This window comes from Sceloporus undulatus, chromosome 6, assembly GCF_019175285.1.
Source record: "Sceloporus undulatus isolate JIND9_A2432 ecotype Alabama chromosome 6, SceUnd_v1.1, whole genome shotgun sequence".
NCBI classification, from domain to species: Eukaryota; Metazoa; Chordata; class Lepidosauria; order Squamata; family Phrynosomatidae; genus Sceloporus; species Sceloporus undulatus.
Genome location: NC_056527.1, coordinates 146,625,785 through 146,642,077, shown reverse-complemented (window position 1 = coordinate 146,642,077; position 16,293 = coordinate 146,625,785). Strand labels below are relative to the sequence as shown.

Sequence of the window (16,293 nt, the reverse complement as noted above, 5' to 3'; positions counted from 1 at the left end):
CAGAGAGAGAGAGAGAGAGAGAGAGAGAGAGAGAGAGAGACTTCCGGCGCGGCCGGAGAGCCCTCTTCCGCCTTTCCGCCGCCGCGGCCATGAGGGTGGAGAAGTGCTACTTCTGCTCGGGGCCGGTGTACCCGGGGCACGGGGTCCTCTTCGTCCGGAACGACTGCAAGGTGCGTGTCCCGGGCATGTGCAGAGCGCCCAGGGGGGAGCGAGAGAGACAGGCAGGGAAGGCAGGGAGCTCCTTCTTCCTTCCTTCCCGATGGCTGAGGGCTCTCCTCTCCTCCTCCTCCGCAGACGTTCCGGTTCTGCCGCTCCAAGTGCCACAAGGGCTTCAAGAAGAAGCGGAACCCGCGGAAGGTGCGCTGGACCAAGGCCTTCCGCCGCGCCAACGCCAAGGAGCTGACCGTGGTGAGCCAGGGAGGGAGCCGGGAAGGAGGGTCCCCGCCGCCTGGCTGGTCCGCCTGGAGCCCCGGTCCAAGCCCCGCTCTGCTCGCTCTCTCTCTTTCCCCTGCAGGACAACTCCCTCGAGTTCGAGAAGCGGAGGAACGAGCCGGTGAAGTACCAGCGGCAGCTCTGGAGCCAGACAGGTCGGTCTGGGCCTTGCCTCTGGCCTTGCCCTCGCTTGTGTCTCTCTCCGTGGGGCAGGCCCTTCCTTCCCAGGCGCCTCCATGAACGCCCAGGACGGGAAACACTGTTTGGGGAGCCCTTCCCTCTTCCGGACGTGGAATGCCCCCTTCGCTTTACGCAAGGCCCCGAAGGAGGGTCCATTTAGGCCAAGACCGCCTGCAGAGCCAGGGACTAAGCAGGGTCTGGCCCTGGCTCTGCCCAGTTTCCTCTGCAATGCCAGAGAAGACAGATAGGAGATGCCCAGTCTTAATGCGTCCATGCTTTCTCTTTCCCTTCTAGTGGATGCCATGAAGCGCGTGGAAGAGATCAAGCAGAAGCGCCAGGCCACGTTCATCATGAACAGGTGGGGGCCTCCCCCTTGGAGCCTGGCTGTGGAAGGGCCAGGAGTCTGCGCTCGGGAAGGGCTCTGTTCTTGAAGCCCACTCACTCCAGGGACTCAGCCTCCCAGGGCCCACTGCTCCTCTGAAAGGCACACAGGGAAGCTGCGTTTGTGAGCAAAGTGCTTGTAGCGTAAAGGCTGTGCTCACAATATCCTCCTTCCCTTAAGTGCCGAGTATCTGGCAGTGCTTTGCTCTGGTTTGGTCAAGAAAGGGCTCTGTTCCCCATCGTTTTTGGTTTTTGTAAGAGCAACATGCCAGTTCTTCTTGGCATGCAAAACAGGCGCTTCAGTTCACAGGCAGGTAAAATCTGCACCGCTTTGCACCTGTTTGGGAATAAAAGTGTTTCCTTTCTCTTTTTCTCCTCGCCTGCAATCTCCCCCCCCCCCCCCAAAAAAAATCAGGCTAAAGAAGGGGAAAGAACTGCAGAAGGCCCAAGACATCAAGGAGGTCAAGCAGAACATCCACCTCCTCCGGGCCCCACATGCAGGTGAGGTGGCTGGGGAAGGTTAATATTTAGTTCTTTATTAAGGGAGGGGGCATTGTAATTCTATATATTGCATGTGGACATTTTAGTGAGAGCCGCTCTGGTTGTCTTGCTATAGAAGAGCGGGATGTCAATGAAAGTTTTATTTTATTTCTTATTTGAGGTTGTTCCTTCTTGTGTAGAGTGTTCCTAAGTGGCCTTTATAATGTGTTAAGTCAATAGCTCAAGGCAGCTGGAGGACAAGGAAGAGCCACTGTGACTTCAGGGCTCTTGGCTTCTCAGCTACCTAAAAAGAACCAAAGCAGGAATCTGCATGAAAATTGCGTAGAGGAGCCTGTTGCAAGATTGCCATACTGGCTGTTGACTTGGGAGAATGGTGCCTTTGACCCTATATTGTTGTTTTTGTTTTTAAAGGCAAAACCAAACAGTTGGAAGAGAAGATGGTCCAGCAGTTACAGGAAACAGTGGAAATGGAGGACTCCTCTTAGAAAGGCTCTCTTTCTCTCTCATGGTTGTGTTGTTTTTGTGTCTCTTTGTTTGTTTGCATTGCTTGCATTTCCCTCCCATCCAAGATTGGGTGTTGAAGCTGTCACGGGGGTCACCCATTGCAGTGAGCGTCTCAGTGCAAAAGCTCTGGGTGGAGGGTGGGAAGCGCCTGCGACAGAGAGGGAGGCTTCCTGTGAGACTTGTACACTTGCCAGTTCCTTAAAGCCTGTGAGTTGAATGGTGCATCAGATAAAGCGATTATGTGGAAAACACGGGCCTGCTGTTATGTTTCCTCATTTGATCAGGTTCTAGAAAGTAAAAGCAATGAGCAGCATTCTTCTCCCTGGGATTATATAAATCTATAATTTTTCCACGCGGTGTTCTTTTTTCTTTTTAAGGACTGTTTCTCGGTCTTAGCCTGGCCCCTCAGACTCTGAAGCTGCTGAGGAGCATGGTCCCTTTGCTCCAAGGACAGGCTGCTGGGGGAAGGGTTCTCCCTGGGGTGGGATCTACAGCCGCTGCTCATTTAGATTCCTCACAGATTGTAGAGATCTTCTTTTGAGGGGTCGGACAAATTGCTTGTAGAAATCCTCAGCCCCCTACTGACCTGTGTGCCGGTTTCTGTGAACTTCGGACGCTCTTTGAACCTGGTCCCATTCAGCCTAAGCGGCCATCGCTGGTGGAGAGTTAGGGTAGACAAACACACTGCGTTTAGCTAGTGAGAAACAGGCATAGCATCCTGCTTCCCTCAACCATACTGAATAGGCTTTGTACCATTTTACACCATTAAAACCTTCTTCCCTTGTCTCACCCACATTCTTCAAAGTTCCTTGAGTTTCTTACATTCAGAGTCAACTGATTCAGGATTTCCTTGTTGCATCCTGGTAAGACCTAGCCGTGTTGCTACAGGGGTGAGAGGGGATCTTTGCTGACTCAGAATGCTCTGTTTTGATCTCTCTGGGAGTTGTCTAGGCTTGCCTGCTGACATGAGGCTATATACAAGCCAGCAGCTGGAGTTGGCACTGAGGACTTTTCTCCAGTGCAAGAAGCAAGAACTGCAAAGATGTCAAGATTCCTGGTGATGGGTGGCTGGAGGCCAGTTGTGGCTTCTTAGGCTTCCCTCTGCTTTGGCCAAGGCTTGGCAGCTCTGAGCAGGAAGGAGGCTGAGCACACCCAGCCTGGGCTTAAAAGCCTTGACCGTCCTTCGAGGCAGTCCATTGCCAAACAGCTCTTGCAGCCAAGGCCTTATTCCTCTTAATATTTTGGTGGAATCTCTTTCCTTGTAATTGGAATCCATTAGTTCATTTTCCAGTCTCTGCAGCAGCAGAAAACGGCTTTCTTTTTGCCTTTTATGTGAAATGCCTTCAGATATTTAAAGATGGCTAATTTTCAAAGAGACAGCCATGTTAGTCTCTTGCAACACAACCTGAGGTTTTATTTTTTAATTAATATTTTTTGAAGTTTTACAAAACAAAACCAATTTAATATTCTTCCCATACATACATGTACTTTTGCATCTTACTCATTTTTACAGAAACAAAATCCTAACTATCCCCTCAGTGCCCCCCTTTCCCCCCGGAGCCATTCCTTCTTTATACTCCATCCATTTTTGAAATTAATTATCTTTATTTAATATTTACAACTAAAATACAATGCTATATACAGAATCTCAAAATATATCTTCCCTTACTCCCCCATTCCCCTATTATGATTTTACGTAGCTACTTATACTTCCAGCCCATTCTTATATATCCCTCTGTTACACGTATTTCCATACGTCTTTATCTCTCAACTTAAATAAAATATTCTTATGTTTAGAGACTATGCATTTTCTTCATGCTTTTGCTTACAACCACACACACTCACATTTTTATTTTTCTCTTTTCCCGTAATGCATTACACAATATATACTACTATTACGTACATAAAATTTATTACTCTACCAAATTCTACTTCTGTTTTATTTACACCATCTTTGTCCACAAAACTTAAGTAGCGGTTCCCAAATATTTCCATCTTGAATCTTCTCCTCTTGCAGTTGCAGAGTTATATAAGCCTTTTCTATTACTTCTAGTAATTTTTCTAACCATCAATTTTTGGCATATCCGTATTTCTCCAGTGTTTCGCTATCATTATTCTTGCCGTTGTTACCATGTACAGAAGCGGTCTTAAAATTTTCTTAGCATTTTTATTTTCGATCATGTTTAGTAGATGTAATTCTGGGTCTAGAGGGTATTCTTGTTTATATATTTTTAGCATTATCTTATGGACTTCTTTCCAATATTTTTTACCTCGGCCCAAGTCCACCGCGTGCGACAGAACGTCTCAACATGTTCTTTGCATTTCCAATACTTGTCCATTTTGTTACCATGCATCTTTGACAAACTATTTGGTGTAAGATACCACCTGTGTACCATTTTAATATGATTTTCCTTAATACCCATACATTGTGTGAATTCCAGGTCTTTACCCCTTGCTCTTTCCCATTGTTGCAACTGTAAATTATGTCCTATATTTTTGGCCCATTGTAACATACATGATTTAATGGATTCTGATTCTACATTTAATTTTAGACACAACTTATACTCCATCCAAAATTTTAACTCCTCCTGTGGATATAATTTCCTAAATTTCTTTTTCTTAATACATTTTCAATATTTTTTTTCATATTTTATCCAAATCATTTCTTTTCCATAATCCTTTTTTTTTACTTTCACTTTACATGTTAATTCATCGTTAATTGCTAACTTCTAAACTTCTTTATACCAATCCTCCAATTTCACATTTATTTTTGTTTTCCAGTTTCTTGCTATGATTAATCTCGCAGCAGCAGTAAACAATTTTTTCCCTCTTATTCTCCATTAATATTTTATAAATTTTACTAGTTGTACCTTTCATATTTTCATTTTCCTCCATTTCTTTCCCTTTCTGGATTATTTGTTCAAATTGTGTATATTTTCCTTTTTCTATATTTTTTTCTTCCAATTTCTAAACTATTGTTCTATTTGCATAAAATTTAACCAGGACATATTTATTCCCCTAAGTTTTTCTTTTATATTATCTTTCCTATTTTTAATTCCATCCAATTTTCTATTTTATCTATTTTCCTTTCCTATTATTTTCCATAATAATGGAAAAATCTTTCCCAAAAAACTTAGATAAAGAATTAATCTAAGTTTTTTGGGAAAGATTTTTCCATTATTATTGGTGTTATCATTGAGTTTTCATTCATTAATCCTTTTTTATATTTATTCCAAATTTCTAATATATTTTTCATAAATAGGTTTTCAATTTCTTTAATTTCTTTGCTAATAATTTCTTTAAATAATTTTTTAATCTATTTTCATATCTATCTCTTTTCCCTCCATTTCTAACCAATCCAAATCTGGTACATCCAACATACCTTCTATTACATATCTTAAATGGTTGGCTTCATAATATCCTTTTATATTAGGGAGGCCTAACCCTCTCTTTTTCTGAGACTCGTACCAAAATTGTTTATTTAATCTACTTCCTTTTCCCCCATTACAATATACATTTAGTAACTGTTGCCATTTACCTAATTCTACCTCTGATATTTTTAGTGGTATCATTCTGAATAAAAAATTTAATTTTGGTAAAATTTTCATTTTGACTAATGCTATTCTTCCAAACCATGATAATTGAATTTTCTTATATTCTACTATTTTTTTTCAACTTCTTTCCGTAGTACTATAAAAAAAAATCTATTTCTTTTAAGTCTTTCATTATATTAGTTCCTAAATATGTTATATTACTTTTCATTCTTCTCCCTAACTCTTTTTGTTTCATAAACTCCAATTCTTCTTTTTTTTGCATAATTAAATAACATCATTTCTGATTTATGCCAATTAATTTGAAGTCCTGTTATCTCTCCAAATAGATTCAAATGTTCCTTAATTTTTCCTATTTTGTCCTTTAAATCTTTAATAGTTAATAACGTGTCGTCAACAAATAAACTGATTTTATGGGTTTTTTCCAATCCTATTCCTTCCAAACAACTATCTTTCCTTATAACATTTGCTAACATTTCTATAACCATTGCAAATAATATTGGTGAAAGCGGGCATCCTTGTATTGTACCTCTCATTACTATTCCCTTATTTTTTATTCCTTTCCAAGCTTTTTCATAATTATATTTAATGTTGGCCATTCCACACAGTCAAAAGCTTTAAATATATCTAATGCCAAAATTCCTGCTTTTAATTCCCCCCCCTCCCCCCATTACATGGATTTTGCTCAAAACTTCCTACGATTCAGTTCGGCCTGGAATGTGGTTCCTGCTATCTTTGCACCAGACCGCTGCCGGAGAGGCCGCAGGAAGGCCCAGGCAGAGAAGGCCAGGCTGCATGGCGGGGAGACCTGGAGATGGAGGAGGCAGGCCAGGCCAGGAGGATGGAGGGAGGCATGGCCGGGTGGATAGACCAAGGAAAAGCCGCTGCCAGTGGGAACTCAGCAGCGAATCCAAATCTGTCTGGTTCCCACTTTATTTATTTCTAAATAAATCGATTCAGCCCAAAAAACACCCCATTATACAAGCGTCTTTTTGACGCAGGTCAAATGGGTAATAACCATGATTCCCCTTTCCGAATCGCTTCAGCGATTCGAATTAAGTGGGAAACATGGTGATTTAAGCTGAATCATTTGTAATCATAATCTGGTTTAAACCATAGTGGGAATTAGGCCCTTATTTATTTTTCCTCCCTCCCTTTATGTCTATTATTATGTCCCCTCTTAGGCTTCTCTTTCCCAAGGTAAACCTACCCTGCTGCCGAAGCTGTTCCTTTTGGGGCTCAGTGTATTCTGGAGTCAGTGTGGCTGCAGCCTTCCCAGTCCAAGGCCAGAGGCCAAACGGGGGCTGGGAGGAGGGGAGAGAAAGGGGGCTGCTAATCTGGAAACCCCATTCTCTCGACTTTATTTCTGCCTGCCACCAACTTGCAGCCTTCCTGGATGAGATGGGACCCCTTTGCCCACGGCGTTCTCCAGCTGATTCCCCCCCTGGATCCTCTTGAGAGGGAGGGAGGAAGGCTCTTCCCACCCCAGAGGCCCCTGCTTAGGGCCCATCTCTGTGCTGTGCCAATGGGCTGGAGGGCCCACTGTCTGCCTAGGAAACTGCTTCAGAGTTCCTTGGCTTGGCTTCCCATTTGCTGGCGGCTGCCCTCCCTTCTCCAGTTGATAACATATTCTTTGCTCTCATGTCAAACAGACAAGCGGTTTACCCAGCGCTGAAGGATGCAGGGCCTGGAGATGAGGAAGGAGCTCCGCTCGGCAGCCATTCCTTGAGCAATGATTCATGAGCAGGCCTGTAATCTGCTTAAATATTAAAATATGATCTGTGCAAGGCTTTTCTCCAGAGCCCATAAAATATTCATTTCTCCCTCAGAAAATACATAGTAGCTCACAGAAATGGATGGAGCAATCGCCAGGCAAGCATGTTCTGCCTCTAAAACAAATTGCAAACTGCCGTGGCAGAGTGGCTCATTCCAGTGAGGTTGTGTGAGGACAGTCAGTCCTCGGCTAACACTCCCACCTTGTGTTTGCCTGCTGTCTATATACATATTTTAATTTTTTATTCTATTATTGACACTCTCTTTCTTCTCATGATCCCTGGGGCCAGGATGTGTGGCTTTTTCCAGTGTTGAGGGCAGAGCCATCCTTAATGAGGGTTGGTTCTCCCTTTTGCTCCAATCAGGCAGGATCTTGACTTTGTGCATCAGCACAGGGAGACATGCCCCCACTCAGTTGCCCAGTCTAGTTCCTGCCTTTGCTCCATCAGGCTGCTTTTCAAGCTTTCTCTTCCTTTACTTTTAAAAAAATCCTTTCTCTCTCTCTTCTCTCTGTGGGGCAGACTAGAACCAATGGAGGACCTAGATAGCCCAGGGATGTCCAGTGAGTCCGGACATGCTCAGAGGGCCTCTCTCGAACGACGGGGCTCAGCCCAAGACTCTGAGCTGTGGCACGAAGGCCGCTTGGCGCAGCCGGAGGAGGGATATCCATCGTTTCCGCACTCTACCGCGCCCAGCTGCTGCAACCTGTCCCGAGATCGGGAGGGAGCGGCTGCCATGGAGGACAAACCCAGGAGTGTGAGGAGCACCGCAACGAGCGGCTCCCCTCCTCCCCAAACACTCCCACCAGAGCTTTCTGCCCTGGTTTCCTTAATTGCCACGCAGGCAGTGGCATTTTCCTCCACTGCCTCCCAAGCCTCCCTCCCACCCAGTGGCTCAAGCCTCGGCTGCCCCTTCGGCCCAAGAGTCTGGGTCAGATAGACATAGCTACCTTTCCCATAGGGCCAGAGAGTCTTCCCTCTCCCCTCCTGCTTCCTGCTCCTCCAGGGATCCCATCCCCCAATCAGAGAGGGACAAATTTCTGCCCAAAAGTTCCCTGGCGCGCAAACACAAAAAAGGAGGGGAAAAGGGAGGGGAAAAGACCATTTTGGCTCCTCCTTATTCCCTGGGCTCCAAACTTAAGAGAAGGGCGCCATCTAGGGGCAAAACATCTCAGGCCAAAAAATTCAAACCTCAGCCAACTAGATCATCTGAAGATGAGAACCTTTCCAGATCACAATCCAGTTCTGTCTCTGAATCAGAGGAAGGAGAGTGGCCTGACGAGGATGAAGAGGAAGACCCAACTGGGACTTCCTCTTCGGCTAGACTTTTCCCTGCCGATGACTTTCCTATCTTATCGAAGAAGGCAATCGGAACCCTTGAACTTGAGGCTAAACCACAGCCTACCCAACAAGATGACACCGATCTACCTAAAGGCAAAGGTGAATCCTTTCCAAAACCTTCACCATCCTCTGATGAGGTTCCTTTTCCATCTGATTTCATGAGAGTAATCAAAGATGAATGGTCCAAACCTGCCACAGTCAGACCCAATCCTAGCTCTGTAAAAAAGTTTTATTCCCTGCCTCAGAATGTAATGACCAAACTACAGATCCCCTTAGTGGATGCTCCGGTTTCCTCTCTTGTTACATCGGCCGTGTACGCTAGAGATGGGGAAGAATCACTCAAACTGCCTGAAGACAAAAGGGCCGACTCTGCCCTTAAGAGGTGCTTTGAGGCCTCTTCCACTGCAATCAGGGCTGCATCATCTACCTCCATCCTAACCAGGGCAGCACATCTATGGGCTAAAGACCTTATGCTAGAAGTCCCCAAGGGCAACACTAGACTCTGTCAAGGAATCAACAAATTACTTAAGGTTCTAGCATTCGCTGCCAATTCCTCCCTTGACATCGTTCAATTCAGCTCACGTGCTCAGGCGGCCTCAATACCAGTCAGAAGATGCCTTTGGCTAAAAAACTGGCAAGTAAATACTCGCTCTAAACAAAACCTGACACTGGCTCTCTTCAGTGGAACCAAACTGTTCGGTGAAGCCCTAGACCCGGTACTTATTGAGACTAAAGATAAGAAAAAGGCTCTTCCATCTACCACTCACCAAGACGATAGAAGGCCCTCCTGTCAAGGTCAACAGTCCTTTCGTTATTCAGACTTGGTCCTCAACTACCTCAGACAAATGGGTAGTGTCTACCCTGTCCTCGGGATATCAGATAGACTTTACTCAAACTCCAAGGGATCATTTCATTATTTCCCCCAAATCCCAAAGGCCACACAAACACCAGTTAATGTTAGAAGCAATCAACCATCTATTACAGATTGGGGCAGTCGAACCCGTTCCCCCTCCTCAAATCACGAAAGGGTCCTATTCCATCATTTTTCTATTCCCAAAAAGAGACAAATCATGGAGATCAGTCCTCGACTTGAAAAGAGTCAATAGACGTGTCCCCAAATGTCGCTTCCGGATGGAAACGCTCAAGACTATTCTAGAATCTCTCCATCCAGGCGACCACTTAGCTTCTGTGGATTTGACTGAAGCTTATTTACATATTCCGGTTCACAGGAACCACTGAAAGTTTCTACGCTTCTGCTACCACAAAACTCACCTCCAATACGGGGCCCTTCCCTTCAGCCTATCATCGGCTCCAAGAGTATTTACCAAAATCATGATAGCTCTGGTGGCCCATTGGAGACTTCAGGGGATCCGTGTCTTCCCCTGCTTGGACAATCTCCTGATCGCCTCCCCTTCTCCATCTCAGGCGACAAGAGATGTCAATGTCATTCTCTCATCACTACATCACCATGGTTTTCTGGTAAATCATGGGAAGAGCCACCTTTCCCCTAACCAACGCATACATCATTTGGGAGTGATTATAGATACCAGAAAAAGTCTGATATCTCTTCCACCAGAAAGGATCAAAACGATTCAAGACACGATCGCATTGATAACCAAGAATCCATCACCAAACCTCTTCCTTCTCGCAAGGCTACAGGGGCTCATGATAGCAGCCTCCCAATGTGTTCCCTGGGCCCGATTTCATTCCTCTACAGTGGCTGATATTACCTCATCAAAAATCAATCACGCACAAGATAAACAAGCAAGTTCCACTCCCTCACAAGGTCAAACTGTCCCTACGATGATGGAACTCCCGCTCCATCCTACTGAGGCATCCAATTCAACCAACCCCCCAATCTTAATAACAACCGACGCCAGCTTGAGGGGCTGGGGGGCCACTCTACACGACTTATACTCACAGGGATGTTGGAACCCAAAGGAAAGAGCCCACAGCATAAATTGGCTCGAACTATGGGCAGTAAGACTAGCACTTCTAGCGTTCTCTCAACACATAAAGAACAAAGCGGTCCTAATACGCACCGACAACATAACAACAAAGGCACACATAAACAGAGAAGGAGGGACCAGATCGACAACTTTGATGCAAGAAGCATCGTTACTGCTTCATTGAGCGGAAACCAACCTCCTCTCCCTCAAAGCAGAACACATAAAGGGAGAATTAAACACAAGAGCCGACTGGCTGATCGGACATAGATCAAGCAGAATGGCACCTCCATCCAGAGACCTTCCTCCTGATAACACAGAGGTTCGGCATGCCTCTGGTCGACCTGTTTGCATCCCCAGTGACCAACCAGGTCCCCTCGGTTCTTCTCACGTTTTCTGACTCAGGGCGCAGAACAAATGGATGCCCTACACGCATCTTGGCCCCAGGGCCTTCTGTATGCGTTCCCACCAACAGCAATGTTTTCACGGTGCCTCCAAAAGTTAAGAAGTGAAAGATCAACAATCATTCTGATAGCTCTACACTGGCCAAGGAGGGCATGGTTTTCCGAGATATCCCAAATGGCTCTAGACTCTACGCCTTCCGATCCACAAAGACCTGTTGACCCAGGGTCAAGTCTCTTATCCCGACCAGGAATGGCTAAACCTTCACGCATGGAAATTGAGAAGCACTTATTAATTAAAGACAGACTGCTTCCTTGAGTCGCAGATACTATTATCCAATCGAGGAGACCATCTACTCAGAGAATTTACAAATACTCTTATAGATCTTTCTATAATTGGTGTAGATCTAACCAGACTTCCTCCTCCTCTGTATCTATAAACACACTGTTGCTATACTTCCAAGATGGTCTCGACAAAGGTCTCAGGCCTAATACCTTGAAAAGACAGATTTCTGCCATTACGCCCATCAAAATTGGCCTTCAAACTATCGAACCATCGCTATGTTAAAAGGTTCCTGAGAGCAGCCTCTCTCATCAAGCCACCTACGGTCCACAGATACCCTAACTGGGATTTACACATTGTCCTTCAGGTACTAACTAAACCTCCCTTTGAACCCTTAGACAAAACAGATCTAAAGTTCTTGACTTGGAAAACTCTTTTCCTTACAGCTATCACTTCGGCACGTAGAGTATCAGAATTGGGAGCACTGTCAACTAGAAGTAAACTTTGCATATTCAGAAAAGATTCTGTTTTACAGAGATGTAAAACATAGCAAGGTGGCTCTGCACGAATGATATTTCTCTATTCTATGCTATTTCTTTAAAATAAACTCCTTTCTTTTAAAAGTATCAGCTGTCTCTCTTTTGCTCCTGTACACGTGCCTAGACTCGGCTACTGATTGCTCTGGGTTAGTACAGAAGGAAACCAGATCTCTCTTTCAAGCAAGTCCCAGTGTGTGCTTGAAAAATTGACAATTCACTGGGTGGTGGCAGCGAGACTATAGGACCTCCAGGGGTCTCATTCTGCTCAACAGGGAGCGAGAATGGAGATCTAGGAGATCCTAGAAGGGAAAGTGTGACAAGAGGGGACTCACAGCTGCCCTTGCCACTAATGCTCCCTTAGCAGATATTTGTAGGGCGGCCACATGGTCATCCCCTTCCACATTTATTCGTCATTACCGAATCAATGCCTTCCAATCGACTGAGACATCGTTTGGGAGGCGGATACTTCAGTCCATTTTATAGATTCCTGATTACCTCAGTTCCCCGCCCATTGGAGAGCTTTGGTATATCCCTCATTAAGGATGGCTCCGCCCTCAACGCTAGAAAAACGAACATTGGCTTACCTTGTGAGATGTTTGTTTTCAGTGATGAGGGCAGAGACATCCTGCCCTCCCGAAACTGAGGAAATATTCTTCCCAGTGCCGGCAGGGACAGGCTGTTAGTTCAACTAAGTTTTTTCTAGTTATAGGTTGTTGAGTTTTCATGTTTATCACGAATTTTAGATATTTAAGAATATAGGGACGTTTAGTCTTCTAGATTTATCTATACTTTGCTTGGCTTTTCAATGACTGAGTAGGGACGTGTCTCCCTGTGCTGATGCCCAAAGTCAAGGTCCTGCCTAATTGGAGCAAAAGGGAGAACCAACCCTCATTAAGGATGTCTCCGCCCTCATCGCTGAAAACAAACATCTCACAAGGTAAGCCAATGTTCGTTTCTTCCTGCCTTACTGTGTAACCTCGCAACAGCCCTGCAAGGTAGGGTGGCCCAGGGTCACTCAGTACGGATCACAGAGATATGAACTGGGCCTCCCCAGTCCTTGACCAAGCTTCTTGCCACAACTCCACTGCTCTGGCTCTTGAGGTTGGGGCTGCAGGAGGCAAAGCCTTCACTTGCAGAAAGACTGGGTCCTAGGGCTGAGTGGGGTGGCCCTGCTGCGGACCAGAGGTCCAGGGTTCAACCACCAGCATTTCCAGGTGGGCTAGGGCCAGAGTCCCACCTCCGGTGCCAGGGATCAGCTGCCACCTGTCAGGGTGGGCAAGGTTCCAGTCCCTACAATCTCAGACCATTGCCAGTACTTCCAGGGGACACACCTCCCATTGGCCAGCCTGCCCCCCCCCCCAGCTTCCTTCTGTGGGGAAGGGGAAACTGGGACTTGTGCAAATGGGTCCCAGGGCAGCCCACTTCATGCCCTGCCCAAATGGCCTCTGATCTGCCTCTGCTCAGACTTGGCAGCCAGAGAAGGCATGGTCTTGCCCTCCCCCAGAAAGGAGGCTTCAGCCCCCACTTGCCTCCCTTGACCCCCCCCCCTCTATGGCCTGCCAATTTGGCAAGGCTCCTCTGAGGGGAGGGAGGGGAGGTATCTCCCCTTTTCTTTTGGGCGAAATCTAGGGAAGGAGGCAGAGCGCAGCAGCCTTCGGTGAGGCTGGCCGTAAAGTGTGCTGAGGGACACCAAGGGAATGTCTCATTTTGGTTAGTCAGCAAGGCTGGGAAATGCAATTTGGGAGCAAACATTTGTTTATAAATCTCTCTGTGAAAATTAATGTGTTTTTTAAAAATAATAGCCCTATTAAGGGTGTCAGCACAGCTCAATAAACCTAATAAAATTGGGAAAGCGTAACAAGAACAGCAACTGTCTCTGTCCCAAGAGAGAGTGCTTTCTGATCAACATATATTAATTTCTTTGGCATTTCAAATTAGGCCCCGCTTCCTTCTCCCCCTAAAAGAGCTGAAGGGCAACACAGGGCTGCCCAGGCTGGGGGCTTTGGGAAGAGGAAGGGAAGGGAGGCCCCTCCCCACTGGGGTGATGTGGGTCAGGGGCACTTCTGGAGACCATTTGGGTGTGTGTCCCTATCCCCCTTCTCTCCTGTTCTGGATCAGTACCCAAAGGGCAGCACTTTCCAAAGTCCTGAGTGCAAGTGGTGCCATCAAAGTGGTCACGCACTTCCTCCAAAGGGGCCCATGATTCCCTCCCCACCCTCTTCTTTGTCTTCCTTTTGGCAGTCCCAGGGGTCCTTACTGCCCCACAGTGCCCTTTTCCTCCTTCCTTCCAATGGCTCCCTCCAGCCTGGGCCTTTCCTGCTCTCTCCCTTCCCATCAAATGGGAACCCAGTCCTTGTGCTCTCTTGTGCAGCAACCTTGTTTCCCTCACTCTGAAGGAAAGGTTAAACTTGGCCCCTGTTAAGGCAAGAACAAGGCAGGCGGTGGAAACCAGGGGCACTCCCTTTGCCCCGGTGAGGCCAGCTGGGCCCCTTTGCAGTCTCCGTCCAAAGCCTCCCCCTGACTCCCTTCCCTTGGTGTCCTCCTCTGGGCTTCTGTCTGGCTTTCATTTTGAGGGTCCCCATCCCCAGCCTCTTTTTCCCTTCCTTCTTCCATGGGGCTACTGCTGCTGATGATGCTCATGTGCTCCTTCATGCGAGAGAGACCATCCATCCAACAGCCTAGAAGCGCTTCCTCCCAGCAGGGGCCTTGGGAGTCCCCTGGCCCACAGGGAGCCCCTTGTCCTGGATTCATCTCCCCCTGCATCTGTTCAGCTGCCACCGTGGAGGTGGGTCAAGCTCAGGCATGGCTCCAGACGGATGGAAGGATGGCAATTGCTCCAGAGAAACGAAGGAACAGGAAGAACAAGGCTGTGGGTGAGCCTCTCCTTCTCTTCATGGTCCTTCTGGCCAAGCTCCCATGTAGCCCTGTGCCTTTGCTGTGCCAGCCCTGTGGGAAGGCCCTCCCTGGCAAGAGAGGCAGCATCCTGGGATGGCATAACAGGGACACTGGTGGCAACCACAGCTGGGACTCGGGGAACCCAAGACCAGGGTGTTTCTTTTGGGTTTTATCTGCAAAGCGGGTGAATGAGGTGGCTTCTCAACATGGGTCAACCTACAGCCAAAGACCTCTTGCTTCCAGAGCCGGCACCCATTCCAAGCTGAGACTGGTTGCCTCAGGTCACAGCACAGAAGCAGCACAGTGCCCACTATCACCCAGGCAGCCCATCCCCTAATTTGGCACATGGCAGGTGGCACCAGGGAGCCATGTCTCCCTCCTCTCAGTTGGCTGTGAAGGCTCTCAAAGCCTGTGTGGCTTCTGGGGGAACTGAATTTGCACAGCTCCTCCTGGGGCACAAAGTGCAGAGATTTGGGGGGGGGGGGTGTAAGAGGAGTGGGCCCCAATGCCAGGCTGGCCTCAAGGGTCTTGCCTTGGAGGGCACTGCCACCTTCCCTTCCCACATCACTATTGTAGCCCAAGTGGATGATGGATGCCTCTGCCAGGGAGCTGTTGCTTCACTCTCAGCCCCACCCAAGTTTAAATAAGGACTTACAACGAGACGTGTCTTCTCCTTGACAAATCTCCTGGTGCTGCTTTTGGCTGATTCATAATCCAAGGAGGGAGGAATGCCAAGGCAGGAGGAAGCCTTTCATGCAGACATCCACGAAGAGGCAGGCGGCTTAATTCCAAGAGCAGAAAACATCCCATGTTGTTTAGATTTTGAAAACCATGCCACCGCTCCTTCATAATCTATCCACCCAGCTTGGTTTTCAGCAGAAGAATGGAAGGACATTTGCCAATAACTGCTTTTAGAAAACTGACCCACCTGATAACAGAGGAAGCAGGGGCACTTTAGGGCAGCCGTTACAATTTGGCAGATTTTGGGGTCTGGCCATGGGGTGGTGGGTGGTTGGGGCAAAGCCTGCGTGGGGGATCCCAGGGGAGGGGGCTCTGGGGCTGCAGCTGTTCCAGCTGGAGGGTCTCAGCTTGAGCACAGAGGTCATGAGGAGCCTGGCCAGGCTGCTGGTGGCGAGTGAGCTGCTTTTTAAATGGAGAGCATTACTCTGCATCCTATCCCAGACTGAAGCCATGGTGTGCAGGTGCAGTGAACGCTGTGCCCCCCACCCTCATACTGGCTTCGGGACCTTCCCTTCTCCAAAGGCCTATGTCAGGAGCCCCTGAGAAACAAGGGACGGAAGTTAGCAAACCCCTGATTCCAGGCTGGACCAGACAGCCTCTCCCACAAACCTGTTTTTTGCCCCTGGGGGGTGAAAAACAGGGGTCATGTTGGAAATGGCAGTGGCACATATATCTTCTAATATCCCCCGCCCCAAAGTGGGGAGACAGGGAGTAAGGCAAGCTGGGGGGGTTCCTTTCAGGGTGGCAGCAGGGGAACACAGCAAAGCAGCCCCCCCCCCGGCTTTCTTTCCTCTCAATTTGCTGCTTGTTCCAGAACCCAGCCAGG

General features: G+C 47.4%; 2 protein-coding genes across 2 annotated transcripts; both read left to right on the top strand.

Moving 5' to 3' along the window:
• Nucleotides 1-9: 9 nt before the first annotated feature.
• On the top strand, nucleotides 10-2,249 carry RSL24D1 (ribosomal L24 domain containing 1). Its single transcript, XM_042476971.1, has 6 exons — nucleotides 10-170; nucleotides 295-408; nucleotides 515-587; nucleotides 907-970; nucleotides 1,409-1,494; nucleotides 1,906-2,249. The coding sequence occupies exons 1-6, from the start codon at nucleotides 90-92 to the stop codon at nucleotides 1,977-1,979; spliced, it is 492 nt and encodes a 163-aa protein (XP_042332905.1). The 5' UTR covers nucleotides 10-89; the 3' UTR covers nucleotides 1,980-2,249.
• A 2,988-nt stretch (nucleotides 2,250-5,237) lies between these two features.
• LOC121935728 lies at nucleotides 5,238-10,366 on the top strand. Its single transcript, XM_042477552.1, has 2 exons — nucleotides 5,238-7,300; nucleotides 7,844-10,366. The coding sequence occupies exon 2, from the start codon at nucleotides 8,821-8,823 to the stop codon at nucleotides 9,766-9,768; it is 948 nt and encodes a 315-aa protein (XP_042333486.1). The 5' UTR covers nucleotides 5,238-7,300; nucleotides 7,844-8,820; the 3' UTR covers nucleotides 9,769-10,366.
• The last annotated feature ends 5,927 nt before the right edge of the window (nucleotides 10,367-16,293 follow it).